Genomic DNA, 27,069 nt, shown 5'->3' with positions numbered 1-27,069 from the left:
TAAAGTCAAGCCGGTTCCCATGACCACAGACCATCTCGTTCGTTGCTGTTCTCGATGCACGGATTCCAGCCTTTGCAATCCAGAGCTTTAATTTCTTTTTCTTGGCTTCTTTGTTCGCTTCTTTCTCTCTACTCTTTATCCACTTCTTCTTTTTCTATTCTCGCCTCCCTTTTACACCCACTTGCCCGTCGTGACGCCAACAATGGGTTTTGATTTTTAAAAAGCCTGCCCTGCCCTGCCCTGCCTCCAGCGTCCCACGCTCTTTGTCTTATCGCAGCAATCGATAAATATGCAATCGCGCTGCGGTGCAAGAGATTTGACCAGCCGCTCTAACCTCTTTGAGACCACGCCCCTGATTAGCCAATACGAAAACGGCGCCTACGCCAAACCCTTCTTAGCATCTGCTTTCCGGCCTTGCATTTCCAACTCAGCATTGCGCTCGACGGCCACGGCGGAAGAGTTGATCGAATATTCTGCCGCAGCAGCTCTGCAGCAGTCGTCCTTGGGATCAAGGCTACGCTTAGCTTCGCCTTGTAGCAGCTTCGCGCTGCTCTCGCCATCCTCCAGCGCCGACGCGACCGCATCGCCGTTTTCTTGCAGCGCGGTCGTCCCAGCGGCCGTGCATTTTCCACCATTCCCACGGCTTCATACGAGCTACAGGCAATTTCAACCACCGACCCGCCCTCCCTAGGCGTGCAGACAGACGCTCGCGCAGACGCCATCGCCTCAGTTCCTGCCTCTCACCAGCCTGCTCGCTCCAGTCCTTCCAAGACACCCGCCACTGTGACGGAACCTGTATCGCCCCATCATCCTGCATTTCATCAGCAGGCCCGACGTTCGATATTTCGTAATCTCGCGACATCAGGCGCAAACCCGACTCGTCTACAGCGCCTCTCGTCTGCTAGCTTGTGGAATCCTACCAACTCAACCCCCAGACTTTCCACCCACAGGCGGCGCCCTTCAAGCCCGATTGGTCCTCCAGTACCGCTGCAGCATCCAGCTCTCGACGACTCTACCAACACCGCGGACCCGAACACCACTGGCGCTGGCGACTATCCTCTGCTCACCCTCACCGAACATATACAGGCGAGGCACTCCACGTCAACCCCACTTAGCTTCCAGTTCGATTTGAATACAACGGATAATAAACGAATAAGTTTACCTGGGTCTGTCCGCGCGTCGTACGACGAGAGACGCTCCCAAACACTGTCTCCAACTCGGTTTGACTTTCAAAATAGAAGCAGCAGCGACAGCGAATCTCCGCCGCCTGCAAACATACCCGGAGTCGACAAAGGGAAAGGCATCATGATGCCTGAAAATGAAGAATCCAGGCGGTCCTACTCCAGAGACCTGGAGCGAGGACCGGATGTGATAGACCCCCATCGGTTCTCCAACGTCTCTATGGGAGACGGCATAGGATCTGCAATCTCATCATCCAACTCGTCTATCATGGGTGAAGAGATCCAAGGAGATCTGGGAGAGTCATGGGGACCACAGCATCCATGCTTCCCTCACTTGAATCCCCATGTACCGACAGACTCTGCCGAGTATGCCAAGACGCGGATAATCCGAATCCGCCGCGATTGGCTCATCCAAGGTGACCTGGCTCCTACCTTTTCAAATCTTTACCCCGAAATCTTGGATCCTGCCGGGGTTCCAGAGCCTGAATTCCGGCGCATCATTGATAAGCTCAACAAAGAGCTGATACCGGCCTTTGATCCCTATAACCCTCGAAATATGCTTGACGCATTTATTGGGCTTGCAACTGGCTGGCTGTGGGATGATTTTGGCATGACTGGTATCAAGTCTCGACTCAACAACCTGGAAGTGTGGATTGAACAGTGGAACCGAGAAAAAGAAAAGACAATGTCTTCTGAAGACGGAGTGCTTCCCCCAAAGCTGATTTCGCTCCGCCGCACGGGATACATGACTGTAAGATAACTCTTCCTCTGCTGCATATTCAACCTTGACTGTCAATGCTAACAAGTATTTCTCGCTAGCTGGACATACAAATTCCAGACCCTGAGATTGCACCGGCACCAAGTAGTACCGGTGCTGGCGAATCAATGACAGCTCTGCCACTGGAACCAGCACCAGTTCTTGTCGCATAAATCGGCTCCATGAGGTCATATACGATTTTTATCGCCTTCCCTCTCTTTTTCAAAATGCATGCTTTAAAATTCTTTTACTCTATTACTTATTCTTCTACTTAATATTCTTACGACCAATGGAGCCGCCACGAAAGAGCAGGGCCTCTTATTACGATTTTATCTCCCGAATCTTGTTTGGGAGAATGTTTATGTTGATACCACAGGCATCGCACGGCGTTGGGGTTAGCCTTGCTTGTCGCAGCCCCTTGAGGGGTTAGCCAAAAACAGCTTTTGGATGATTAGATGTTTTATCACTGCTTGGGAGAAAAAACATGAATGGGGGTAGATATTGTCTGATGTCTTGACCGTGCAAGGATACGAAGGGTTTCGGCATTGAGGAAATAGTGGCAGTATTTATTAATGCTTTGAGTTCAATTTATTACGAGTATTTCAGAAATAGACTCCGTCCCCTAACCTTGCCTGTTTAACACGGAGTATGCCGACGTGACGCCATCGTATGCCAATCCCATATCTCATTCCGCCCCCTTAAGTCTGGTGCTGAATCTGATGCTTTTTTGCCCCCCTTTCCGTTATCGCTATGCTTACAGCAAATGTCTCAAGCATCATCCCACTACGCCGTAAGGGCCACTTCAAATTACTGACTATTACTATTACCTACTTTTTATCGTAATAGCGGTGTCGGCAGATATCTCAAGCGATCGGCCGAAAAGACCCGCTCAGCATATCCGGTAATAAGACGGCGCTTTGCCCTCTCTGACCCAGCATTCCTGCGCGGTCTCAATTTCGCAAGCTTTTTTGGATTCCGCACGCTTGTGTGGGTGGCTGGAGAAATAGAGCTAGCTATCTAGCTATTTCACCTACGAGGTGCATATTTAGCTGTCTCGGTTTTCTTTTACTTCCTTTTTTTTAACCCTCCTCTCCCCTCTCTTATTCGTTTGGTATAGAAATGTTGATTATTATTTTTGGATCGATTTTTTACGACTTATGATTTGCCACGATACCCGCATTTTTGGTAATATTTGCTGAGAGGTGATTGGGAGCAATGGATACGACGACAACGAAGACGATGACAACGGATAGAAGTTGGCGCGGAAATAAGGCGTTGGTCTGGCTTTGCAAAGGATTTCAGTTTATAGCAGCACAGTGGCTGCTTATTGGATTTGCAGTGGTGTGTGTGTTGGGGCGTTTCTTTCCATGTAAGTTTTCTCTTTTTTCCCTATGTATTACTATATTTCAAACGAGGTTTGCTGCGATTTGGACGAGAAGTGGAAGAGTAGGAGTGGAAGAGAAGATTTTGGCAGTAATGATCTATACAGAAAAGGAGGATTGAGCTAACTATTTAAACACAGCTGTTGCAGAGCATGGAGGAGTGATTCGGTCAGAGTACAGCATCTTATATGGCGCCGTAGCCATCATCTTTTTAATCAACGGATTACAGCTTCCCCCGGACAAATTGAAGCAGAATCTGACAAACTGGAGATTACATGTGATAATCCAGGGCAGCAGCTTTGCGATTATCCCAGTATTTATGCTGGGTGAGTTGGAATCTTGACATTGTTTTCTCTAATAACGATAATTAAGACAAACGTTTGCTATTGAAGTAGACTAACATGAACCGCAATATTAGTCTTTATACATATCTGTCTCGCCGCTGGTGCCCTCGAACATGGCACCCCTTCTATCCCCATCATCCTTGGCATGCTCGCTTTGTCTTGCCTCCCCACCACGATTGCTTCTAATGTCGTTATGACACGCTCAGCCGGAGGCGATGAAGCCGCAGCTGTCATCTCCGTAGTCATTGGCAACACTGTTGGGTCATTTCTCACGCCAATCCTCATATACGGCTTCATACCACGAGACTCCGTTTTTGATAGTTGGCGGCCTGCGGACCCGAGCACGCTGGGAGACATGTACGCCAACGTCGCGAAGCAGCTGGGTTTGAGCGTCCTGTTGCCCCTGACAGTAGGCCAGGCGGTGAGGTGGTGGAAAGGAGACCTGGTGGCTAAGGTCTTGAGGGTGACGATGCTAGGAAAATTGCCGAGCGTGTGTCTGATACTACTCGTATGGTAAGTTGGAGATGCTGAGCATATTACTTTGGATGCTTCGTCATGCTAATCAAGGCGAAAAGGACGACATTCTCAGGCGCATTTGGCACTGGTGCTCTCTACAAGCTATCGAAAGCAGATGTCATTTTCAATGTCTTCATCAACATCGGCCTCTATATGATCTTCACTCTCATCTGCTTCTACCTCGCCCGTCCACCTCAATTCCTCGCCAGATACATCAATCCACGCGTTGCCAAATCTGGTCTGCCGGAGAGAGCTCAGCGGATATTCTCGGTCAAAAAGATGTCCAAAGAGCAGACTATTGCAGTCTGCTTTTGCGGAGCGGCCAAGACGACGAGTTTAGGTATTCCTCTGGTGACGGCGATGTGGAATCAGGCGGATGACTTGACGAGGGCGTTTATTACGATTCCAGTGTTGCTTTACACGATTGAGCAGGTAAGCGCTGAGCAGGCATTTTTTATTTCTAAACTCCTCTTACTCCTATTGCCTTGTTACTGACTGGGCGAAAAGGTGTTCATGGCACAGATTTTGGTATACTTTTTTAAATGGTACTTGCGACGCGATCAAAAATCAAGTGGTGATGATGTAGAAGCTAGCAATGCAGAGCAGCATGTGTCAGGGCAAGGGGATGGCCATGAAAGCGATGCTACAGCTCATGATGGCGAGGATTTAGAAAGGTTGCCAGCGGAAAGATTTGAAAAGAAAGATGAAAAAACTGGATAGAGTGCTGGGAGTATAAACTTCATTGCTAGATATTCCGTAGTGATACCCTAAATACCTTAATCAACCTTGAGTTTTTAAACTAGCGGCCTGCTCAGATGGAGGCGGTGATATCAAACTACGATAATGACGATGCTGATACTCGTATAGTATTTATTTTATTTTAGTATTCATTTAAAAATCTAAACCTATACTCATACGAGATAAAATTATAATACTACGTATTTAGAGTATTAGTACGATTAGTCGTTGAAGCTTGGAGGTAAAGCCCCTCATAACGCAACCCGCTTAGACCTTGATAAACGCATCCATCAAACACACATTCAAAACGAATAATACCAACAGGGAATACAATTTGAACAATTTTTTAATCGAAAAAGCAATGAAATTATTGAATATTTACCTATTTACTTGATCATTCTAAGCTAGTGGAACAAAAAAACATACAAAAAAAGCTGCCCACACACAGATTTGAACTATGGACCTTTGCATTACGAGTGCAACGCTCTACCCCTGAGCTACGCGGGCGCTGTTTCCTTATTGGATAAAGCGTTAACATAGTGTCTTATAAACACAAACTGATTTGCACTTGCATCCTTTATCCATATGCTTCTCGCTTTTCTTTATTGGGATTACCAAGTAGATATTCTTAGATCCATATTACCCACAATTTGATTACATGCTTTTATCTTTTATAATATCAGTCGTCTAAGTGTTTAATAAATGAGAGTGGGTAGGATTTCTAATTTTCTTGTGATTTCGAGAGGCAGATATGAGCTCGTAATGCAGGCCATTCGAAATATCCCCCAAAAAAGTCGTATATTGAACTAATCTATACTATTGACCAAAGGCTAGCCATTTTACTACTATTTAAGGTGTGACAATGTTAAAACCGAGATTTGGCAACGAGACCAAGGATGTAATGGTATCCCATACTGCAGTATTTCCAGAAGTAATAGCCGTCGTTGCATCAAGACTAATAGGCTTACCGATGGCCGCGGTTCCCACTACTGCCACCAATGTTTCATGGTTGAGCCAGACAGTGAGATCAATGGTGCCCTCTCGTGGATTTGGAGATGGCGTGTAATCAACGCCATGTCCAGTCAAAGCACCGTTGCTTAGCCTTACATGCCATCCAACAGAGCTCTTTGTCAAGTTTTGCGGCATATCTTTCACCATAAAGTCAATAGTCACCCCCTTTTCGCGGAATGCTTGTGGTCCATTCAGACGGATAGCGATTGTATCAAAGAGCTGATCTAGACTAAGGCCCATCAACGATGCCAGCGTCATTGTATTAATAGAGGGCTGAGATCCGTTCTTCAGCTCGTATGCTCCGGTAAGATAAATGTTTCGCCATATTCCATTCTCTGCTCCATATCCCAGGTTTTGGTAGACAAGTGCCAGTTCAGCTTTGGCAGCTTTAATATTCTCAGCACCTGAAAAGACAAGCTTGTCTAATAGGGTAGCTGCGAATCGTAGATTGCCCTTGGCATGATATTCTTGGGCTTTTTTCAGAACAGACTCGTAGCCACCCATGCACTCAACAAATTGAATAGCCTCGTCAACAGGAGGGAGTGGCCATAGGTATGCTGGATTACCGTTAAACCAGCCCATATATTTGTCGTAGGTTCCCTTGACGTTATGGCTGATTGAGCCATAATATCCACGGATGTGCGTCCGCAATGCCAAGCTTGGAGGCATCTCGATCTCTTCTGCAATTTCCACAGGGGTTCTACCATCATTGAGAAGGCGAAGCGTCTCATTGTGAAGATAGGCATAATAATCCCGTTGTTCTGACAAGAAAGTGATGACGAGATTCTCCTCAGAGGACTTCCACGTAGGCCAATGGTGGCTTGCGAAAACAACCTCCGCCTTATCGCCAAATAGAGTAATTGAATCATCAATATATCGCGACCATAAACGCGCGTCGCGGACCGGCGCACCTCGCAAAGTTTGAATGTTATGCAGGGTGTGTGTGGCATTTTCTGCCATGCATAATGCGGAGTACTGCGGGAAGAAGAAGTTCACCTCTGCTGGTGCCTCTGTTCCTGGGGTAAGTTGACAGATAATCTCCAAGCCTTCAATACCCGGCTTAAGATCACCATCCGATACAATTAGCTGATTCGGTGCGACTAAAGAGCTAATTCCCGTCGACAACGCTTGCCCTAGGCCAGAGCCAATCTGACCACTTGGGTCCTTTGACAGCGCCTCCCCGTATTGGTAGATTGACCGGCGAGTCATAGCTACCCCGGCGTATATATTCTCGCTGACTGCATGCTCAAGGAAGCCATTTGGACCAATTATTCGAATATCCCCTTGAGCTTTGTCCACGATAGCTTGAGCGCCACCGAAGTGATCCACATGGCAATGAGTGTAAAAGAGCGCGCAAATTTCCGCTTCTTGCTCGAAATGGGAATTATGATACTCTTGGTAGAGTTCAATACCTTTGCGAGCGGTTTCAACAGAAGTCAGGCAGTCTATAACGATGATTTTATTTGTACCCGGAACTTGTACAATGCTCATATTGGCGAGATCAAGCCCGCGCACTTGATAGACTCCCTCGGTGACTAGGTACAAGCCTGCAGCCACGCTGCAGAGTTGGCCTTGGCGCCATAGCGATGCGTTGGCAGTTTTTGGGCAATCTTCTTGAAGAAAATCATAAGCTTCGCAGTTCCAGACAATCTCATCTGGATTAGAATCGGAAGTGATATATGGATCTTTGAAGGTTGCAACCAGTCCACGTTGGGCAAATTCGAAGTCATGGTTTTCGCCATTTACATTAGAGAGTAGAATAGTCATGTTTAATGCTGAAAACGAAATGGTGCCAAAAGAAGAAAGACTCCAATGAAAACAATATGAGCGTACAAGTTGAGGGTAGGATCTAACTTTCCAATGTGGAGATTTAGAATAAGAGGGCTGCGCAGTATTTTATCATCTGAATCTCTGGCCAGCTCATCTGGGTTTGTATTTTGCTTACTCTTCCAATCTAACTTATTGGCCAAATTCAGGAAAATGTTTAACATAAAACAGTCGTGGATGTCTCTGAATGGTCAAGCTGCAGTACTGCTATATATATTTCAAAATACCGTGACGTGTTAAGTAGTGACCCGTGGTAAGACTTGAACTTACAACCAAAATCGCATATCTCATGGTTACATACATACATGTATGCAAGGAGCATATTATTGTACCGGATACCAAAACCTACAATATAGACAGATTTAACCTATAGAATAACGACAAATGTCTCGCATATTGCATTAGCTCTATCATATGCATACAAACACCGGTAGTGCAAGTAGGACAGGTGTGACATATCAGATATGGGCCCGAAGCTACAGACAACTAAGTACATGTATGCTGCGAGCTTGCTCGAGAAATGCGGTTTTACGAAAACACCTAATTTAATGAGAGCAGGGGATAATGAATTTGCTTTACAAAAATACGATGTGTTATATTAATTCTATCTAATGTGAGCTCTTGCTGGTTATGGTCTGGTACATTGATTTGTGATTTTTGTGATTTGGCGAGCTACCTGCAGTACCTGTCCGCTCTACACATCACACATCGCATTTATGTCTTTTTATAATTTGCGTGTGGCACCAGCTGGCAATGAATTTCTTTTATCCCTCTTTCCACTTTCTACTCCTCCTCCTTGAATTCTAGCGCTTGCCATTAGATTTAAATTAGCATATACCGCCTACGCGATGTTTTTTTTTTTTTTTTTTTTTTTTTTTTCAAAAGGTATCAATCCAATTTAAGCTTATTAGATACTCATAGTCATGGAATGAGTAGAGATAATTAACTACTATTGAATGGGCTTATACAAAAGTAATATATTACATAATAGTAATATATTACATCATAAAACAATATTAGGCACCCAGCTGACTATGCTGCAGTGTAACATCGGTGCACACAGCGGCCACGCCGTACATTTAGTATCCGCTTCTATGCATGCCATCTATTTTTTTGACTACTGGTATTCGGTTGTATGCTTACGATTTAGACATTTTTGAACTCTGAGAGGTGTAAACAATACCAATTTTATGGGCGCTGCTGTGCAAAAGCGGAATCTGCTTGTAGATTCTCACTTCACGATGGTATATGTATTGGGAAGGAAAGAATGGTAATACCGCTAAGATGCATAAAGAAGTACTGTATTATAAATTGACTGTAATTGAACAAGTGTACAGTGTTCCGGACCCTCTAAACATTCGGGGCTAGGCTCTACATCGCTCTAGTGCTAGAAATAGTGTAATATGTAAACGACTGTATTTATTCTAGAGGTTGGAGGACTCCATTTTTCGGATGCTGGTTCTTAAATCTTCATATAGAATGTCAACAATCTCCTTGCATATGGGATAGTGGTGCATGCTGTTCACTATGGATGACATGTCATGTAGTCTTGGAACACGCATGAGAGCATTGCATCTTTGCCTACTCATTTTGACACGTAATACCGCTGTTTAGAACACGTATGAGGGCATTGCAGCTTGGCCACTCATAAACATCCACGACTGGGTGCATCGTCTGTTCCAAAATTTTAGTTACATGTGGCTTTGGCTTATTCTTTGGATGTGAGGGATAAGAGAGTACTCGATGCATCTGAGCTAGCTAAATATGTAGGAGATAAAGTGTTTGTTTAAAAATTATGATGTAGAACTTGTAGCTCATATTATATGAAGACTACAATGAGTACACTGAAGACTATAATGAGTACACTGAAGACTATAATGAGTACTATTTAGTAATGACCCAAAAGTTGGAATGCGTCTTCAACATTTGTCTCTTTTAAAGTGTCCATAGATTTGTAACACAAAGAATGTGTGTAGACAGTTAATTTGTACATGACGCATTGCATCATAGAGCGTGATGAAGAGAGCTGATGTGTCAAATTACGTGGAGTATGATGTCTCTCCTTATTATGTCAAATAACAATCTTGTATGACATTAACTGCAGCCCTGAGTAAGCCTGTAGAATGAATTAATAAGATTGATATGAGGGCCAATACCCCTTACATGTTAATTGGCCGTCAGTTTTGACTTAAATATCGCGTACTTCTCTGGTAGTTCATTAGAAGTTACTCAAACAATTTACACACATTCTATCAACACAAGAGTCTCTTTCACACTCAAACTATTTTTTCACAGCCCATCTTAGCTATTCGACATGTCGCCCAGTCTGGAAAGCACTTTGATCAACCAAAAAGAGAACCCTGACCTCCCTCTCACTGATAATAGACCTGTTGGTGGAGTTTAATTAGGAGAACCTTTTTTTGCCTGAAAAGGTAACAAATTTATAAAGTCGATTAAATTTTGGTCCGCCAACGATCACCTGGTGGCAGTAGAGATAGATTGGCATGCCGATGACTCTGCTGAGACCTACGGGGGTACCTCTAAGGGCACTGAGTCGAAGATATTGAACCTCGACGTTGGCGAAACTGTGTAATATGCTTCCATTTGGAAATCAAAGGAAGGGAATGCTGTCGCTTATATCGAGCTTTAGACAAACGGAGTTCAACGCTTTGGGTTTGGAACTAAACTAGACGACGTCGCTCCTTTCAAAGAAGATGTGGGAACTGGGTATTTAGTCGCTATTGCTGGCACAGCCGGGAGTGCGTTGGACTCTCTAGGGCTTCTATTCATATCAAGCGAAGTTAAATTTGAGTGGATTTATAACATTGAAACCTTCGACACTAGACCATCGCCTGGGGATATCAAATCTGTTGTGGCAATTGAACAAGATTACTGGAACTATACAAACAAGCCTATGGGGTGGAATTTTAATAGAATTAAGACCTATACGTCTACTCAGGAATGGAAGAAGAGTCGAACAGAAGAATTTGGAGAGGAAGCCTCTATCAGCGGAGGTTTTCTAGGAATCGAGATCGGTGGTGGCGGTTCTTGGTCTGAATCAACCACTATAGAGCATGGAAGATCCTGGTCTGAAACCGAAAAACCTACGGTTGGACTATTTCCGGGGAGATAGACCCAGGTGAAGGAGTTCGAGTTACAAGCTACGTAGTCGAAGGTGTCGCTAATCTGTATTTCTCTTATTCCGTGGGCTTCGTGTTTGGAGATATGATAGTCTGGGGAGTCCCGGCAATACAGGGGGGTCGCTACAATGGTAAACTCTTTAGCAAAGGAGAGGTTATAGCTAGATCCTTGTGATTTACTATAACTCTATGCTACGATTTAATTCTTGTGGTCGTCGCCATGGGCCTACTGGGAGGCCGCTCCAGAATAACTTCGAGAGTGAACAGCCAATTACAATGCAATCAATTACTATCTTAATTAATCTAATAAACCTAACTGCATATGAAAGCTGACTTCTCTTCGATTCTTTAGAAACGTTAGTAAGCCAGCGACAAAAGGTATTTAGTTCACCTTCAGTATTGGCAACTAATCGCTGCTATGAAAAGGTATTGCTGGGCTAAATCGTTAATATAAATCTATACGTTTAGGCCTGTTTAGTAGATAACTATAATTTATCTGAATATCGCACTGACAGACTTGTGACTATGTTCAATTTACGCACAAACATAGACATCCGACTTAAGATTCCAGTTGAAGGTGCCTTCCTTTGAAATGATGAGAAATAGCAAAATTGTGCCAGATGAAAGAGGTGGTATTTTATAATTTTAGAGCTATGTAAAGAGCAGCATTTTATTAGTTAACATGTAGCTATGGAGGAGGATTTCCTTTATTTCCTTTTATTTTTCATTTTTTGGTGGAAGAATAGGCACTTACTGTAGGGGAAATTTATAAGTGCCTGCCTAAATTAGAAGTTACTGGGATATCTAGCAGCCCATAGCTAACTCCGTACATTCAGCGCTAATTCGCTGAAGAGGAGCTATTGATGCGTATTAGGCTCGATTTGACGAAACATGTTTCTTCTACGCCACAATAGTCGCAGGAATATTAGTCTGCATTTGGAAATTGCTGGGTATGAGGAGAGAACTGAGTCTATACGAGCAGCCGACCCGTATAAGCACTATTATGTATGAACTTGAATCATGGGATTCGCATTTTAACATAGATAGAGATTTATTTATAATTTAGGGGAACATATTGCTACTCGCCGCTATACTTCCTAGTGAATATGTAGCTTCGAAAATCTATAAAGAGGGCGAAGTAGAAACCCTTTGAATAGTAAATCATTACTCTTCCTAGATTCTTCAATCCCACTTAGTCTCGAAGCTCACCTATTTCACCATGAAGGCATACACTTTACTCAGCATTGCTGCCTTTTGCGGCCCAGCTACCGCCTTTTGGGGCCAACTGTCAATTGGTCAGGTTTGGGAAAGCGAGGGCGGCGAATATCAAAACATAGACTTGCTCGATTATAGTACTGGATCTACATATGAAGTGCAAGATCTCCATGATGGCTTCAGTGGGTGCGTTTCGACGCCCTGCTCAGTCGAGTAAGTTTTATTCAAAACATTACACACTAGAAATTACATACTAGAAATTAACCGGTAAATAGATTCTATGAAACAAGCTCTGGAGGCTACAACTTTCCCGCTTTGCTTTGGAGGTCTTCTGATGGCTGCCATCATATTGACTTTCAAGGAGCCCTTGGCTCTGGCGCTGGATACTGCTGTGGATCACTCCCTTGTAACATTGGGGCCTAAGGGGAAAATTCTTTTTCTCTCTTGACATGTTCTTTTCTACAATTTATACTTTAGTAGCACAAGCCGGTCAAAGAATAATGAAGTTGTTGAGGGAATTGCGAGTTGTTGGAGATTGAGCGGAAGGAAGGCGCTGGTGCGGGCTATTAGAAATTATTAATGTGATAGCAGAATATATATATAGGCCATTTCCAAATTATGTTCGACGCAAGCCCTCATCTCACCAAGCAAGAGACAACCCGAAAAGACTGCACTGATAAGCCAAAAGAGAGCAGAAAGATACTATGAAACACAAACATTATTTTTATAATTCTTACATAGGTTCTGGAGCCTGAGTCCTATAAATGGGCGGCATTGGGCGAAGGTAGAGCGATATGTCATATACCCCTGCTTTCCTTATAAATGTTGCGCTGGAAGAAATAAATACACAGCTATAATTTACTCGCCTATCATTTCTGCTCTTGATTATTAATCAAGTGCTCATTCGTTTTTGATAAAGAGATTCACACACCTAATCTCAGTTTCTTGTTCTTGGTTGTCCTGCCGTTTTATCCGTATAACCCCAGTTTACTGTCTCCAGAATCTGACTGCGCCACCAAGTAGGCTGATTAAGCTGAACTTGTCGTTCTTCGCATGTAAAAGTTCTGGCAGCAGTTCACAGTTTTCCTTGGAAGAAATGCAATAGCGACACACTGGTAAATGGTGCGCAAATTCAATTTGTCTTTCTGTGTATTGGTGGAATGAGGATGAGCTAAGTTGTCCAAAAACCAGTGGTAGTTGGCCACTTGCCCCAATGCGATGGATACAAGGTCTTTCCCGGAGCGTAGTTGTAAAACGAGAGCTTATGTAGTCAGCTTAGAAGGATTCTCAAGATCAAAGGCACAAACTGTTGACAGTGAACAATGCACAGCGTATTCTTATAGCTTGAGATTATAAGCACCGGCTAAAATACCCTGGTAGAACTTTCGTATTCTTCAAGCTTTATGGGGATGATCCATTTGCCAAGAACTGGCGAAAATATATTCTCCGGCAAATCCGTCTCAATCCTTATATAAATACATAATTTAGCCATACCCTCAAGGGGCAAGTTGACGCGGCGGGCATCATCTTGTGTCACGCGACCGCAATGATGTCCATCGCTCGCATTAACGCCGCGTTTTGTATTCTTTGGCTTCTTCTGTTTGCCTTTTCGTCTTTCTTTTCATATGATGATCCGTCTTCAATCTTTTTTAATGCCGAGCGAGCCTATAGGCAACGCTTTTCTAGCGTGAGAACTGACGAGGCAGACGCATATATCCATAATCTACCCACTAGAGTCATACCGACCAAGCCGGTCGAGAAGCTGCTATGCATCGGCATCCCTAGCATTAATCGCACGACCGAGTCGTTCCTAGCTTCCACCGTTGCTACATTATCCGATACTCTCACGCCAGAGGAGCGCGCATCAATCCGCATTGTTGTGCTTCTTGCCGATAAAACGCCCACGAAGCACTTTGCGTATGGCCAAAGCTGGCTCGAACCGCTTGTTGACGAAGTTCTCCTCTATGGAGAACCTCCCAATGGAAGCTCCGTATATCGCCGTATACCGTTCGACTTGAAAGAAGGAAATATCCGTGGTGATGGTCGTGTGGAGAATATGAGACTTGATCACTCGGCGCTGGTGGAGGCGTGCAGAGAACAGGATTATCCATATTTTGCGCTGGTGGAAGATGATATTGTTACACTGCGAGACTGGTTTCCTCGATTCAAAAAAGGCTTGGCATTTGTCGAACAAAAGACGGAAGAAACTAAGAGAGAATGGATATATTTGCGATTGTTTTACTCAGAGATCTTAATGGGATGGAACAACGAAGAGTGGCTTTCCTACTCCAAAGTCATCTTCATGGTATACGCTGGCGTGTTAGTCGCATTCCTGGTTGGGAGGAAATACTATATGCGCAAGGGTGTTTCAACGGGTATGTTGCCACACACTCAGCGCTATCTCGGAGCCCTTATTTTTGGTCTCTGGCTGCCGGCTCTTATTGCTCTTTACTTCCTCTCTGGCCGGTTATCTGCGAATAGACTGAATCCGTTTGGCTTAAGCGAATACCATGGAGCCCGAGAGATGCCACATTACGGGTGCTGCGCCCAAGGACTTGTTCTTCCTCAGAGACACTTGGAAGGCTTTCAAGCATTACTGAGAGACCCGCCATACGACTTTCCAGGAGATATGATCTTGGAAGGCTATACAGAAGATCGTGGACTAGTAAAATGGGCACTAGAGCCGAGTGTGTTTCAACATGTCGGATTTAAAGAGTCATCCGAAGGAAAACGTCGAACTGAAGTTTGGAATTTTGGATTTGAACGGCAATATAGGATCTAGGAAAAGAATATGAACATGTAATTAGTAATAAGTAATGGTAGTGTAATTAATGTTATAATGAAAACATTGTCTTACCTTGCCTCGCTTTCGCATTGAAGCTTCCAAGGTCGGTAAACATCGGTGAATATTTATAACAAATGCCGATTATATATACCCACCATTATATTATCTGGGGAAGCTTTTGCCGAGAAAAGACATGGATAAAAGGTGAAATGGGACATTGCCGAATACATAAAACCAGATTAATAATTACACCTGTAAGTAGCTCTGTGATCATACTGAGAGTGGTTGGTCCCTATAATAGAAATATATCATCAGCACCTTTCATCTCGCTCATAACTTCCTGAACATCTACACGACAACCCAAAATATCTTGTTTCTCTCGAACCCGCTTTATGAGCATTAATATTAGTTTCTGGTCGGTTGAATCGCCTTTATGTTCTCCAATATTGTAACGGTCTTTTGCCGCATTGTTCATCGATGGGCCCATTTCATCCATAAACTCCGATATCCAATCCGCGTATATCTCATCAGTCGTCTCTATCCCGGCAATAAAGACAGGCAAGGGCCACAGCATCGATCGAGGTATCTTTATTGAAGAAGCCAATCTGCCCTTACGATGTATCTCCCGTAGCCGTAGAGCAATCTTCAGTATGCCGCTCGTTGCTATCGCGGCGGTCGAATCGCTTCGGATAGTAGTGTATAGAAATCGCGACCATAGCACTTTGGCTGCCAAGAATGCTGCATAGCAAGACAGCCATTGCAATGAAGCTCGATCATTAGAAGTAGCACCAAGACTAGTAGTTGAAGATGATGCCGTGAGTGGAAGAGAGTTGTAATTGGCGGTACCGTTAGCCGCATGGTTAGTGGGATTGCTCTTAATGGTGTTATGCCCAGCGCCGGTGACGATCCTGCATAAAGCGTTTGCAGCAGGATTGGTTGCAATTGCAAGATCGAATTCTGTGTCCATTCGCCGTATATCGAGGTTAATGGCCGCTTCTTTGGCTTCTGCTAGCTCCCGGTGTGCAGAAAAATTGGCTCTTTGCTCTGTCAGATATTTCCATGATCTATAGTGGAGCATATTGGAAATAAGACAGAATGTTTCATGAGTTCGTACAGAAACAGGGATCTTCTTCACATCTTGGACTAATTCTTCAGGAGGATATGTCTGACCAAAAGTTTCGAATCCATAAGAATGTGAATGTGACAAGATGTGGTTGTAACTGGGATGATGGATAAGCGCGTCAAGTAGTGTGGGTAAAGGAGCATTTCTGCCATCATAGGTCGGCGGTGCCAGAGTCGAGAATATTCTCAGGCGAACATCGATATAGCACAGCCATAAAAGAAACTTGCATGCCAAGGCAGAGAGAGGACCATCGTCCAGATAGCATGTCAGGTGCTCCTTGAAATTACCCAAGCGATGAAGAATTGAAGTAGCATCGCCATTTAAAACATCGCACCTGCAAAGGAACAATAAAGAGGCTATCATGATTTCGGCTTTCGATGAAATAGCCGATTTGCCGCTGGATGGAGTCGATCTGGTCTCTGAAGTTTTATATGAGTCGTCGCAGCATGATAGGCGGCCGAGACCTTCGGTCGCTCGAGTATAATAGGATTTCCATGTTTTGTCGTGGGATACAGAGATTTTGGCCAAGTGCTTGGCTGTCCAAGCCAAGACGGCATACCGAAAAGGTGATTCGGTACTGCAGTGCTCACTTTGAACGTAGTCGAGGACAAATCTAAGATAGTTTCCTTTGCCATCCTCCTTGAGAGAATAGCCACAGCTGGTAATCCACCGCTCAAAATGAGCCAAATAAGCAGCATCTTGATTTATGTATGGCGGAGGAGTCTCAACTGTCTCTGTTGGTGCACTACCTTTTCTGGAACGTTTGTTGTGGTTTGACGTTGAAGCATTCGCACTCTCCGTCGGAATCTCGCTTCCCGTGTTAGTGGCTGGTTGGCCCAAGATGTCCATAGTGAGTGCCGCATCTGACCAACTAGGGAATTCTATATCTTTGTTAAAGATAGGATCAAAGGAGAAGTCAAAATCTGACAGATCTGAGATGTGAAAACCATTAAGGCCAATGAGGTCACCATCAGACGGTTGGCTATTGTCGAAGCCCAGACCATAATTGATGGAGTGCAGTGTCGGCTGCGAAAGTGAATTTTCTGGGTGAGAATTTGATCTTGTTTGCCATTTACTGTCCAAATTCATATAATCCAAGGTAGCCGAGGGAAGCGAATGGCCTAATTCGGGTGGGCTATACTGCTGCTGATTGTCATTGAGCTCCCCAGAAGCATCTGGTTTCATGTTGGGTGGCGATGGCTCTTGAGGCGTGCTTGGAAGATCGCGTTTTTGGCTGCTTCGAGGATCTCCTGATGACATTCGAAGATTACTGTCAAACGATGAGACACAAGTTGCCTTTAACTTCACGCAGTTTTGGCACGGATTGCCTCCTCTGCAGCGGACTTTGCGTTTCCGGCATGTCATGCATCCTGCTCCTAGTGGTTAGCCACACAGGTTTATCCCGACTGCGTCTCAGTGTCGCTGAATCCTAGTTAACTACTGGCTGTCGCTTCCTATACGACGTACCGTGAAAGCTTCTCCGCTGAGTGTGCTCCATTGCCACGAATTAGGAGTCTGTCTTCATGCTGTTAGAATCGAAATGCCATCACGCGAGTACATGTATGCAGAGGGGGCAGCCGCTATTTTAGAGAGAGTAGCTGCTAGCTGGTGGCCATTGCCGCGCTAGCGCGCGTAGTTGTATGGAGCCATTTCCCCTCCAGAATTTCCCGACCCAGTTTGAAGTTCAGATGCCTGTTTTGGATAATCTGTTAACTGGAATCATCGGCATTAATGGCTTTTTACTTTCTCTTTGTATGCGATTATGAGATAAGAAAAATATTCGCAAGCAAAAGGGAAATGTTAAACTGCAGGAGCCACATGGTGGTTATGGTAGCTGCATACTACTAGTACCTGGCCAATTACATGTACCTTAACGCAACCTCTGAGCCAATTTCTTTTCAGTCATTGAAGCATGAGCACAGTTACTACATGTATATACGTTTAATAACAGGAACAGTTTTTACAAACAGTTTTATACTCTGTAGGCCACTTTCAGTTTGTGTGGAGGTTTAGAATACTAATGACGTTTTAACTTCATATTTTGAGACAAGTACGGCCAGCTAAGGGGATTGCGACTATATGGATTTTCAACAGCAAATAGACACTATAATTTCAGTTCCTTCAGTTCTGACTTTCAGCATCCTAACTACATATTCCTTTCGCGACAGATATTCTGACTTATCGAGCCCCACAAATGACCGCAGAGCGATTAGAAATGCTCACCAGGCATATCGGAAATAGTGCAACTCCTTATCCGTTAAATCCATAAAATCATCCTCCTGTACGGCATTTGGATCAACTTTACCATACATATTATCACGTTTTCTATTTTGAACAATCAAATATCCCATGAGAGCAAAGGCCAAGACGATTATCGTTATAAACGAAGCAATCATCCCTCTGAATCCTGTAGGATATAGAGGTGCCTGCGAGTCGATAAAGAGATTTGGAGCGACGAGATTTCCTGCTGAATATGCGAGAAATATTCCCGCTGAAACGGTAGTCTTGCGGGACATTCCGGCGAAATTGGAAGCAACAAGACTCAATACCATGATATAACTGATTGTGTTTGTAAAGAGAATGTAAACACCAGCCAAGCGCGTCAATTTGTCGGAAGCCGGCACATAATACACGATCAAGCTACCAACCAAAGGGGGGATATTAGATAGCACAATAACGATGCACCTAAAGTTTTTCAGGTAGGAACCAGCAATGCCCCTAGTATTATTAGCCTTACGTTTTCATCAAGCCATGTAGAGAGAAGCATACGCAACCACAACAGCAAAAAGCTGAATAGCATGTTCCGGCATTGAGTATATTGTAGCTTGGAGATTGGTATATCCAAGGCCTGTTAGGATAAGTTTGTTGAACTAAATCACTATCAGTATACAGGCCATCACTTTGATCATCAATGGAACAATTATGGATGATGAAAGATGCTCAGATGTAAAGGAGACAGCAAGTGTAAAGGGAGAAAAAAAGTGTATCGGGAGATTGCTGGTATAAAATAGCTGAATCAGGGGAGCAATGATACTTACAGCTGTCAAGCCACCACCTGGTAAGCATTGGATAAATGAGATACAGAAGAATATCCAGGCTTGAGGATCCACGAGAACGGAGAATGCTTGTTTCCATTTCCAATGCGAGGCGCTGATTCCAGTATGATTAGACATGACACGCAACACAGCAATCTTCTTCTCCCGGTCATTTAGAAATCTCATCTTCCATGGTGAATCGGGTAAAAACAGCAAGAGAACTGCAGACCAGAGGACTGTAAAGCCTCCGAATGTGATAAACATGTACTTCCACGGCGAGAGCGGCCCGTGGCCATGTCCAATGCCATACGCGATGAGATCTCCAAAAAAGGATCCAACGGCATTGCCTGCCCACCATATGCACGATCGAAGAGAGTGTTCTTTGCGGGTGTAATATTGGGCGGTGATGAGCACAAATGCTGGGTTGTTGACAGACTCAAAAAGGCCGAGAAAAAAGCGCGTAGTAGCGAGGCCTGCAAAGTTCTTGGCTGTGATGGCTAGTAAAATGCATACTCCCCATCCAAATACATTACCGGCCAGCCATTTGCCCATGGGCACTTTGTGAAGCATATATGCATTAACCGGCTGTCCTAGCATGTAGCTATTTACCAAGAGTCAGTTTAGCTTTTATCAATGTCCCTGTCGATAGTATATCATACCCAAAGTAGAAAATGCTTGCAACCCAGCTGTATTGCTGGCCGACCAAATGCTAAGAGTATGATATTAAAAAATTATTCGAGAACTGTAATCGTGAAAACCTTACCGTGTCCTGCTTCAAGCCAAAAACTGATGCGTTGGAAAGAATGCCCTTGTCCAGAAAATTCAGTGTATATGTTCCAAGTAGCTAGCCCGATGGTCAGTATATCAGCTTCAAGTCCCAGAGTATTTGAGATCCTTACGAGTGGCATCAGCATCAAATCAATTTTCCACCGGACGCTAGATGCTTCCTTGTCTGTGTAGGTAAAAGCGTGATCTCCTGTAGCTTGGAGAAAGTCTAGGGCATCATCATGATCTGTTTGTGCTTTCTTGATGAAAACATTATCCCCAACATGGTGAACACCCTCTGTCTCTTCCACGTCAAGTTCATGATCATGGTGTGTCGAGCCAATGACGCTCTTTTCTGTATCCATAGCTTCTACTGTCGCAAGATTCCTAAGCTTCACAAAGCCCAGTCATGCTGGTCCTATTCACCCGTATCATCATGCCAGTGATCGAGCCCTTCTTAAACAATTTGGCTACTATTGAGAAGCAGCAAAAAAACCGTTATCTCGGAACCCGCCACACGCTTGCCGCATGGGTCCGTTGCGGGGGCGGAGACAAGACGCCTCTCGCCATGACTGCCAGGAAGAGTAATTATGCCGACCCCACAAACTACCACAAAACTACCACATGCTACCATGAACTAGTGATATGAACTAGTCCTCCAGGTGGTAGCCAAGCCGAGATCGCGATATGTCCTTTGATATCCTCGGAAGACGCCGTATTGCCGGTCTGTATCAAATTATCCGCTTATATGGCCAAGCTCTGCATTGCTACATTAAGGCCATCTTTCCCTGGCTGGGAGCTGGTGAATCTTGGAGCGTCCTTAGCCAATAGCCAGCACTTAGAACCTCTTCACCAGCAGCAAGCCAAGACGCCAAATCAGCACTAGCCCATTATGACATCGACATCAAACTACCAGCATATTGTTCTCAAGGGACTGCCGTACGACCGCGGCTATACCCACGGAGAGCAAGCCAAGCAAAAGATTGTCGATAGCCTTGCTCATTACCACAAACCAGGGAAACTACTGCCATGGTATGAATTGATTCGTGTCCGCTTCAGTCTATATTAGGCTATTCAGATGCATACAGCTAACTCTCGCTACCTCAGGGACATATCTCTGCGTATCATCAGGGAGGTTTACCTTCCAGGAATAGAAAAATACTTTCCTGAAGCTCTGCCTGAGCTTAAAGGTATTGCTGATGGTTCTGGGGTTGACCTGGACCAAATCTTGTTTCTGAATGCTCGGTACGATCTTGCCAGGGTCCGAGGAGCAACTATTCGTCCGTGTCCGAGTACAAAGTCCAGTTCGACAGCAAACACCTCTCAAGCTGTCAATGGTCATGTCACTCAAAATGGTCTTCAAAACAATGCTTCCAGCGATGAGCCAGCAGACATTCAAGAGCTTCAGGAATGCACTACGTCAGGATTTCTTGCCGAGTCTACGGAAAACGGCGACGTGATCTTGGCCCAAAACTGGGATATGTCTGCCAATGTTTTCCTTAAAGACACTGCTGTCTACCTAGAAATCCACCCAGACCCGTCTGAAGACCTCCCTGTCATGTTTGTCACAACTGAGGCTGGCCAATTAGGTCGTTCCGGCTTCAACTCTGCTGGACTTGGAGTATGCGCAAGCTCACTCATGTCGACCGAAGATTATTTCCCGCTTGATCTGACTTTGCCTCCCGGCAGCGAACAACAACCACTGCTACCAATGTCTCTTGTACGAAGGCAATTTCTACACAATGTCAACTTTGCTAATGCGCTTATAAATGTGAGAAATGCACCGAGACATTTATCAAATAAGCTTATTGTTGGCACGGCAGACAACTTTATTATGTCTATGGAAATTACGCCCAGTGCTGTCCACTTGGGATACCCGTCCAATGGAGACAACTTTGTCGTCGGGTCAAATCACTTCATCAGCGAATCATTCCAAGCGAGCCAATGGAATGATCGCTACCCTGGCGGCAGCAGCTGGTTCCGCGCCGTGAGAGTCGCTCAACGAGTCCGACCGTTTAACAATAAGCAGTTGACGGCAGAGAAGATTACCGAGGCGTTCTGTGATCATTTGTCACTTCCTTCTTCTGTTTGTCAACATATGGAAGACTGCACAGTGAAGAATGTGCCTGATTATCCGTACAAGGGTGCTCAGACAACATTGGCACACATTAGATACAACTTGACCAAGCGAACCGCAACTGTTTGCAAAGGCCCACCCTGTATGGGTACCTTCAATGAGTATTCTCTGCCCGTTACGAGTAATCTGTGAGTAGATGGAAGCCAGAGTTAGTGTGGCATTTAGTGTACTTCAAATACTGACTTGTTCATAGAACCCGGCCCAAAAATGGAGGATTAAATGGGAATCACGCAGTTACAAATGGCAAGGCCTAAAAGCGAAAGCACTGCTGAGGCTCCCAGGAAGTGCCACTATTTTTTGCAGCCTTCAGCGGTATAGGAAGCTGGAAGGAAAGCGAAGGGCTAAATGATCTTAATTTTCACAAATCCAGCCCAAATCTAAAGCAATGGTATATTGAGGGGACGACCTATAGTGTTGACACCCAAGTTCAGCATTTCGACTAGATGGAATATTGGAAAAGCAGCCTTCCTCCAATTATCACTCTGATCAGTTGCCCTGTCCAATGTTTCTTATCTTTCTTGCTTACCAATTATGTCGGTCAGCATCACTGGGTGGTGTATATTCTTCACCTTGCATCGCGTGCTTGTTAAATTATATAAGCTTGCAGGAACAGAAAAGAAGGAGGCAACGGCGGTATTACGGAGAGAATTGGGAAAAGTTCTGCAATATGAAATTATAGACTCAAGTAGAAAAGTAGTTAAAAAAACAGCTATAGAAAGTTCTGCTATAGAAAGTTCTGCTATAGAAAGTTCTGCTATTTTGATAACCATTTTGAGAACCATCGTTCAAATTCTTCATTTTGGGCCTTTACCGTTTAATAGACGAAGCTGCACGTCACGGCTCTCATTGCGTTCCAGGTGGCCAAGATAGAGGAACTGATAGCAATATCTAGCTGTGAGCAATGCGCATTGTGGGCAGGGGGGTGAGAGTTGGGTTAAACGCTTCTTGAATGAAAGGGAGGAAGCTATTCGATATTACTAAGAAAAAAAGTCTAGACCCATCGCAGTTGTTGTAGAATCGCTTTTGTACTTTAGATGTGCAGTTGGTGCCAGCATGGCGAGGCCTCCAGTTTTATTGTAACAACCCGCTGCTTTTAGGGATTCCGTTTAAGCGAATCCCGTTAGTTACAAGGGGGCATTGTACGGCCTTGGTTAGGCCACCAGCAGTGATGCTGCGCTCGATGGTAGAATGAGGTATGCTACTGTTTGAATTGAGACAGCGAAATCGATTTTTTTTTTAATAATAATTTTCATTTTAATTGACGTAACATACTTTCTTCTGTGAGAGGAGAATATGCGGCGCGCACTTGATACACAGAACAATTATGCTTATTACAAGCTTCCGAAAATATACAGCTTTGAACTTACTAATCTATGCTCTAAGAACCGTGAGGCAGCACCAACGGGCTAATAAAAGAAAACGTACGATTTTACGATGCATAAAATTATCCGAGCAATAAGACCCTTAGGGCTTGACGACATATTAAGCTCATGTTTCGTATCTTGTAACGCACTTACTGTATGTGGGGGTAGGTAGACCGGCTGCGCCTCCATCCTGGTGTCAGCAGTTATTCCTTTTTAAGCAAAGCCATGCGAGTTGTATTGGCTTCCAGCTGGACAAGGGGTCAGGAACAGCGATACGATATGCAAATAGGCGCCGGCTACTACCGCACCGTATATTACGGACACATGTAGAAACAAATGCCGGGCATTTTTGTCAAACGTGGTCACCAACGTGAACTTCTTTGGCCCCGAATCCCGACCTATCTCTGGATAGCTGAGTATCATGTCTGAAAGACGCGCGTATCGGGTTGGAAAATCAGATAGCATAGCCTCCAAGAATAGGAGATGTCTTCCATCGCGCTGGTATTTAATAATGCGAGAACATCGTGAATGCCTTCACGCTTCAGAGTAAATATTCTTTTCTCTAACGCTCGCTACTTTGCTTTTTGCGCTCTATCTTTCTTGTTTATATCGTTCTTTCGCTTCTTCTTGCGTATTTGTTTTGCAACATGAGTGACGTTGACAACTGCAACCCCAACTGGCAGCATTCATCCTTTTCCTATTATAAATATGTCCCGTCTCTTGCAGCCGCAGGGATATTCACGGGACTCTTCCTTTTAGCATTCGTTGGTCATATATTTCGAATGATCAAAGCGAGGGCTTGGTTTCTAATCCCATTGGTCATCGGATGTCTATGTGTGTAATCTATAGGGATATATGCTACTTACCAGAGACATGGGCTAACAAATCATAATAGTCGAGGTCCTTGGTTTCGCCGGCAGAGCAGTTTCAGCAAATCAAAAGCCAGGATGTTGGACGGAGCCACCGTATCTTGTTCAGACGTTATTCATCTTGTTAGCTCCAGCATTATTTGCAGCTTCCGTTTATATGACCCTTGGACGAATTATCGAGGTCGTTGATGGAGAAAAATATGCAATCATCAGACGAACATGGCTTACGAAGATATTTGTTTGCGGAGATGTTATATGCTTCCTTCTCCTCGGTGGTGGTACGATTCAAAACCTTCAAGTCCATTTTCCACCTTCACTTGGATATATCTGACATTATTGTAGGTGGTGGCATGCTGGCCTCTGCAAAGACGAATAAATCAGAATTCGATCTGGGCAACAACATCATCATCGGCGGACTCGTGCTACAGCTGATATGGTTTGGCCTTTTCGTTGTGATAACTCTCATATTTCACCGTCGAATGATGCTCTCCCCGACAGCTCGAAGTTACCAGCCAGATGTAAAATGGAGAAGCTATCTTCACGCTCTATATGTTGCCAGTGCGCTCATCATTGTGCGAAATATTTTCCGTCTTATTGAGTATTGCCAGGGAAGCAATGGCTATTTGCTGACTACGGAGGTATTTGTCTATTGTCTTGATGCCTTGCCGATGTTCTTGGTTGTTGCTTGGTTTCTTTGGAAATATCCTGGAGAAATCAGCGGACTACTTCGAAGAAAACAGTCATATGAAAATTCATTGAACGAGATTTAAATGCGAGAAATATCTATTCTAGGATGGATACCTTTTCGAAAATATGTTTTTGTTTTTGGAGAGCTTCTCTACTTACAATTGTATTCGGGTGGCTCTGCACTCATGCATGGTTGAAATAGTCGTTGTTATAAATTGAGACGCTTGGCAAGATATTAGATATTAGACTTTATTTTAGATACTAGACACGATACTGGACACTTATTAGCATTGTTTTGCATACATGTACTTTACCACCAATCGTTGTGCCTGGACAATCGTGCCTAGTGAAGAATCCCTAAGTGGGGCTAAAAGGCACGGCGTCAAGTGATATCTACAAGGGCGGCAACACAGATATGGCAGCTGGAATTCAAAACGACGATCAGTGTCAAGTTGTCTCCGTACTCGAGAAGATTTTTTTTATTGAGATTGTATGCATCCCTTGCTCAAGAACTGTCAAGTTGATTTTCTTTCAGTATGGATATCATTCAATTTCTCCAGGCAAGCGTTGATCCAGAAAACGAAAGCGAGTTCCGTCTTCTTGTTAACAACAAATGTGTCAAGTATATCACGATAGATGGCGGTCTGTATGATAGTGATGATATGTGCTTTGGTCCTTCCTTGGTCTCCTTGATACCGCCTCTTCCCTCTGGGGATTGGAACGAGGGCCCTATCTCCCGCAACCCCGCCACTGGAAACCCTCACTTTGCTACCGTCTCGAAAACACACTTCCCAGGAATTACGAGGCTTTGGCATACCATTCAGATTGACCACCTGGAGCTTCGCATGGGACAAAATCTCCGCTCTAATGTCTATGAAGCCACCTGCTCTCGCTTCAGTTCAACGATTATCGTGAAACTCGCTCGGTTTCCGTGGGAGGTACCTCAGCTGGAAAGGGAGACAATGGCGTATGAGTGGGTAGACGGCCAGCAAATCGGTCCTGGTTTTCTTGGCCATTTGATTGAAGAAGGAAGGGCTATTGGGTTTGTCATGGATCGAATTGTCGGCTGCCGCCACGCGACACCCAACGACTTCAGTCTTTGTCGCCTGGCTTTATCAAAGCTGCATCAGTTAGGGATCAAGCATGGGGATATTAACAAGCATGATTTTCTTATTCATGACGGCAAAGCAACACTCATCGACTTTGACAGTGCGTCAAGAGCGGTCAGCGCCAGTGAGCTAGAGAGAGAGATTCTTGACCTACCGGACCAATTAAGGGATACTTCGGAGAGAGGGGGGCGGATTATTGAAAGCGGCCCAAGCTGAGCTCGAGACTTCTAGTCTTGGCCTCGAGACTTCCAAGCTGCTATTAATTAAGTGAACTCTGGAGTCTACCAAGTAAGACAGGACTACTCCGTATTAATAATATATAAAGCGATTTACTATATAACACATTCAATCTTTCATATTTGGTCAACGGGATCGCGACCCTGTCTTTTAATTCAGCACAGAACTGTCCCTTGTTCACAACAAAGCTTGTTAATACTGAGGTCTAGCGTTTGATAAGACCCTTGGAACGCTAACCCGTTTCTAAAAATACACTCAATAGTAAACTTAAGTTTATGCCGTCCCAGCCCATACTTTGCGCGAGGACAAGCCACCGCTTCTCTTAAGACATCTGGTGTCATGTTTAAAAATTGCATTTGCTGGAAATGTTGGTCCTGGATTATTTTGCTGAACTTATATTGGAATATATCTCCTCTCTCAATGTTAGGCGCTGCAATATCGATATTGTCTAGCCGGATATCGAGTTTATGCTAGGTGCACCACGATAGATGCCTACGATCAACCTGGTTAGTAAAACGACGCAGCAAATTTCTCACAACAGCTGTTACGGAGGTTTTTCCACAAACATCCCTGCCATGCGCACCATTAACAAAAATAATGTAATGTTTCCCAATTCTGCCCACTAGGTAAGAATTTCTATCATGCATACGACTGTCTCACGGTGCATCATGCATCTCGATGGAGAAAACCCCCCGTGGCAATACCCCAAATATATGTGGCGCATATCCACGCAATCATGTAGTCATTGGGATTTGGAAACAAATAAACTTTCTTGGGTCTAGATAGAATTTAAGTAGTCTGATAAGAGTATGGACAATAACTCTTCTTATAGAAAGACCGGTAAATT

At 44.3% G+C, this 27,069-nt stretch overlaps 10 protein-coding genes and 1 non-coding gene across 11 annotated transcripts; 8 read left to right on the top strand and 3 right to left on the bottom strand.

Annotated features, from left to right (window-relative positions):
* Window positions 1-289: 289 nt before the first annotated feature.
* GGI43DRAFT_429611 (Golgin subfamily A member 7/ERF4 family-domain-containing protein) lies at window positions 290-2,564 on the top strand (the record flags this gene model as incomplete). The annotated part of the gene is made up of 3 exons (XM_083209142.1): window positions 290-604; window positions 661-1,932; window positions 2,001-2,564. The coding sequence occupies 3 exons, from the start codon at window positions 290-292 to the stop codon at window positions 2,109-2,111; spliced, it is 1,698 nt and encodes a 565-aa protein (XP_083065092.1). The 3' UTR covers window positions 2,112-2,564.
* Window positions 2,565-2,744: 180 nt separating this feature from the next.
* On the top strand, window positions 2,745-4,979 carry GGI43DRAFT_393677 (putative sodium bile acid cotransporter). Its single transcript, XM_083204692.1, has 5 exons — window positions 2,745-3,307; window positions 3,461-3,646; window positions 3,739-4,177; window positions 4,240-4,612; window positions 4,688-4,979. The coding sequence occupies exons 1-5, from the start codon at window positions 3,154-3,156 to the stop codon at window positions 4,898-4,900; spliced, it is 1,365 nt and encodes a 454-aa protein (XP_083065091.1). The 5' UTR covers window positions 2,745-3,153; the 3' UTR covers window positions 4,901-4,979.
* A 374-nt stretch (window positions 4,980-5,353) lies between these two features.
* GGI43DRAFT_t21 lies at window positions 5,354-5,425 on the bottom strand. Its single transcript has one exon. It is a non-coding gene; the product is annotated as a tRNA-Thr (tRNA).
* A 185-nt stretch (window positions 5,426-5,610) lies between these two features.
* On the bottom strand, window positions 5,611-7,974 carry GGI43DRAFT_393674 (sulfuric ester hydrolase). Its single transcript, XM_083204691.1, has 2 exons — window positions 7,875-7,974; window positions 5,611-7,813 (listed from the first exon to the last, which is right to left on the bottom strand). The coding sequence occupies exon 2, from the start codon at window positions 7,694-7,696 to the stop codon at window positions 5,768-5,770; it is 1,929 nt and encodes a 642-aa protein (XP_083065090.1). The 5' UTR covers window positions 7,697-7,813; window positions 7,875-7,974; the 3' UTR covers window positions 5,611-5,767.
* Window positions 7,975-10,070: 2,096 nt separating this feature from the next.
* Window positions 10,071-10,889, top strand: GGI43DRAFT_379634 (uncharacterized protein; the record flags this gene model as incomplete). The annotated part of the gene is made up of 3 exons (XM_083202873.1): window positions 10,071-10,145; window positions 10,206-10,331; window positions 10,407-10,889. The coding sequence occupies 3 exons, from the start codon at window positions 10,071-10,073 to the stop codon at window positions 10,887-10,889; spliced, it is 684 nt and encodes a 227-aa protein (XP_083065089.1).
* Window positions 10,890-12,115: 1,226 nt separating this feature from the next.
* On the top strand, window positions 12,116-12,534 carry GGI43DRAFT_429610 (uncharacterized protein; the record flags this gene model as incomplete). The annotated part of the gene is made up of 2 exons (XM_083209141.1): window positions 12,116-12,324; window positions 12,387-12,534. The coding sequence occupies 2 exons, from the start codon at window positions 12,116-12,118 to the stop codon at window positions 12,532-12,534; spliced, it is 357 nt and encodes a 118-aa protein (XP_083065088.1).
* Window positions 12,535-13,035: 501 nt separating this feature from the next.
* Window positions 13,036-15,071, top strand: GGI43DRAFT_155792 (uncharacterized protein). Its single transcript, XM_083199490.1, has 2 exons — window positions 13,036-14,908; window positions 14,969-15,071. Exon 1 carries the CDS (start codon window positions 13,658-13,660, stop codon window positions 14,891-14,893), a length of 1,236 nt encoding a protein of 411 aa, XP_083065087.1. The 5' UTR covers window positions 13,036-13,657; the 3' UTR covers window positions 14,894-14,908; window positions 14,969-15,071.
* Window positions 15,072-15,188: 117 nt separating this feature from the next.
* Window positions 15,189-20,184, bottom strand: GGI43DRAFT_420429 (major facilitator superfamily domain-containing protein; the record flags this gene model as incomplete). Its single annotated transcript, XM_083207818.1, has 12 exons — window positions 15,189-15,419; window positions 15,453-15,579; window positions 15,610-15,770; window positions 15,801-16,033; window positions 16,067-16,764; window positions 16,798-17,062; window positions 17,096-17,289; window positions 18,243-18,704; window positions 18,789-18,889; window positions 19,058-19,655; window positions 19,714-19,763; window positions 19,954-20,184. 12 exons carry the CDS (start codon window positions 20,182-20,184, stop codon window positions 15,189-15,191), a joined length of 3,351 nt encoding a protein of 1,116 aa, XP_083065086.1.
* Window positions 20,185-20,445: 261 nt separating this feature from the next.
* Window positions 20,446-22,349, top strand: GGI43DRAFT_155757 (uncharacterized protein). The gene is made up of 3 exons (XM_083199489.1): window positions 20,446-20,851; window positions 20,927-22,084; window positions 22,150-22,349. Exons 1-3 carry the CDS (start codon window positions 20,712-20,714, stop codon window positions 22,208-22,210), a joined length of 1,359 nt encoding a protein of 452 aa, XP_083065085.1. The 5' UTR covers window positions 20,446-20,711; the 3' UTR covers window positions 22,211-22,349.
* A 1,202-nt stretch (window positions 22,350-23,551) lies between these two features.
* GGI43DRAFT_393666 (RTA1 domain-containing protein) lies at window positions 23,552-25,292 on the top strand. The gene is made up of 3 exons (XM_083204690.1): window positions 23,552-24,154; window positions 24,216-24,467; window positions 24,532-25,292. Exons 1-3 carry the CDS (start codon window positions 23,968-23,970, stop codon window positions 24,957-24,959), a joined length of 867 nt encoding a protein of 288 aa, XP_083065084.1. The 5' UTR covers window positions 23,552-23,967; the 3' UTR covers window positions 24,960-25,292.
* On the top strand, window positions 25,187-26,289 carry GGI43DRAFT_155604 (alpha-galactosidase A precursor). Its single transcript, XM_083199488.1, has one exon. It carries the CDS (start codon window positions 25,413-25,415, stop codon window positions 26,199-26,201), a length of 789 nt encoding a protein of 262 aa, XP_083065083.1. The 5' UTR covers window positions 25,187-25,412; the 3' UTR covers window positions 26,202-26,289.
* The last annotated feature ends 780 nt before the right edge of the window (window positions 26,290-27,069 follow it).

The sequence above is a fragment of the Trichoderma evansii genome (genome assembly GCF_050947405.1).
Source record: "Trichoderma evansii strain SZMC 28006 chromosome Unknown GGI43scaffold_2, whole genome shotgun sequence".
Lineage (NCBI taxonomy): Eukaryota > Fungi > Ascomycota > Sordariomycetes > Hypocreales > Hypocreaceae > Trichoderma > Trichoderma evansii.
The sequence above is the reverse complement of the archived record's forward strand: the minus strand, read 5'-3'. Positions and strand labels throughout refer to the sequence as shown.

Bases quoted from the DNA above. Each gene is read 5' to 3' on its own strand.
- GGI43DRAFT_393677 (XM_083204692.1), top strand. From the start codon at position 3,154: ATGGATACGACGACAACGAAGACGATGACAACGGATAGAAGTTGGCGC. The intron at 3,308-3,460 runs GTAAGTTTTCTC...ATTTAAACACAG, and splicing joins GTTGGGGCGTTTCTTTCCAT to CTGTTGCAGAGCATGGAGGA. The intron at 4,613-4,687 runs GTAAGCGCTGAG...CTGGGCGAAAAG, and splicing joins TGCTTTACACGATTGAGCAG to GTGTTCATGGCACAGATTTT.
- GGI43DRAFT_393674 (XM_083204691.1), bottom strand. From the start codon at position 7,696: ATGACTATTCTACTCTCTAATGTAAATGGCGAAAACCATGACTTCGAA.
- GGI43DRAFT_155792 (XM_083199490.1), top strand. From the start codon at position 13,658: ATGATGTCCATCGCTCGCATTAACGCCGCGTTTTGTATTCTTTGGCTT.
- GGI43DRAFT_155757 (XM_083199489.1), top strand. From the start codon at position 20,712: ATGACATCGACATCAAACTACCAGCATATTGTTCTCAAGGGACTGCCG. The intron at 20,852-20,926 runs GTATGAATTGAT...TCGCTACCTCAG, and splicing joins CCAGGGAAACTACTGCCATG to GGACATATCTCTGCGTATCA. The intron at 22,085-22,149 runs GTGAGTAGATGG...ACTTGTTCATAG, and splicing joins CTGCCCGTTACGAGTAATCT to AACCCGGCCCAAAAATGGAG.
- GGI43DRAFT_393666 (XM_083204690.1), top strand. From the start codon at position 23,968: ATGAGTGACGTTGACAACTGCAACCCCAACTGGCAGCATTCATCCTTT. The intron at 24,155-24,215 runs GTGTGTAATCTA...AAATCATAATAG, and splicing joins ATTGGTCATCGGATGTCTAT to TCGAGGTCCTTGGTTTCGCC. The intron at 24,468-24,531 runs GTACGATTCAAA...ACATTATTGTAG, and splicing joins CTTCCTTCTCCTCGGTGGTG to GTGGTGGCATGCTGGCCTCT.
- GGI43DRAFT_155604 (XM_083199488.1), top strand. From the start codon at position 25,413: ATGGATATCATTCAATTTCTCCAGGCAAGCGTTGATCCAGAAAACGAA.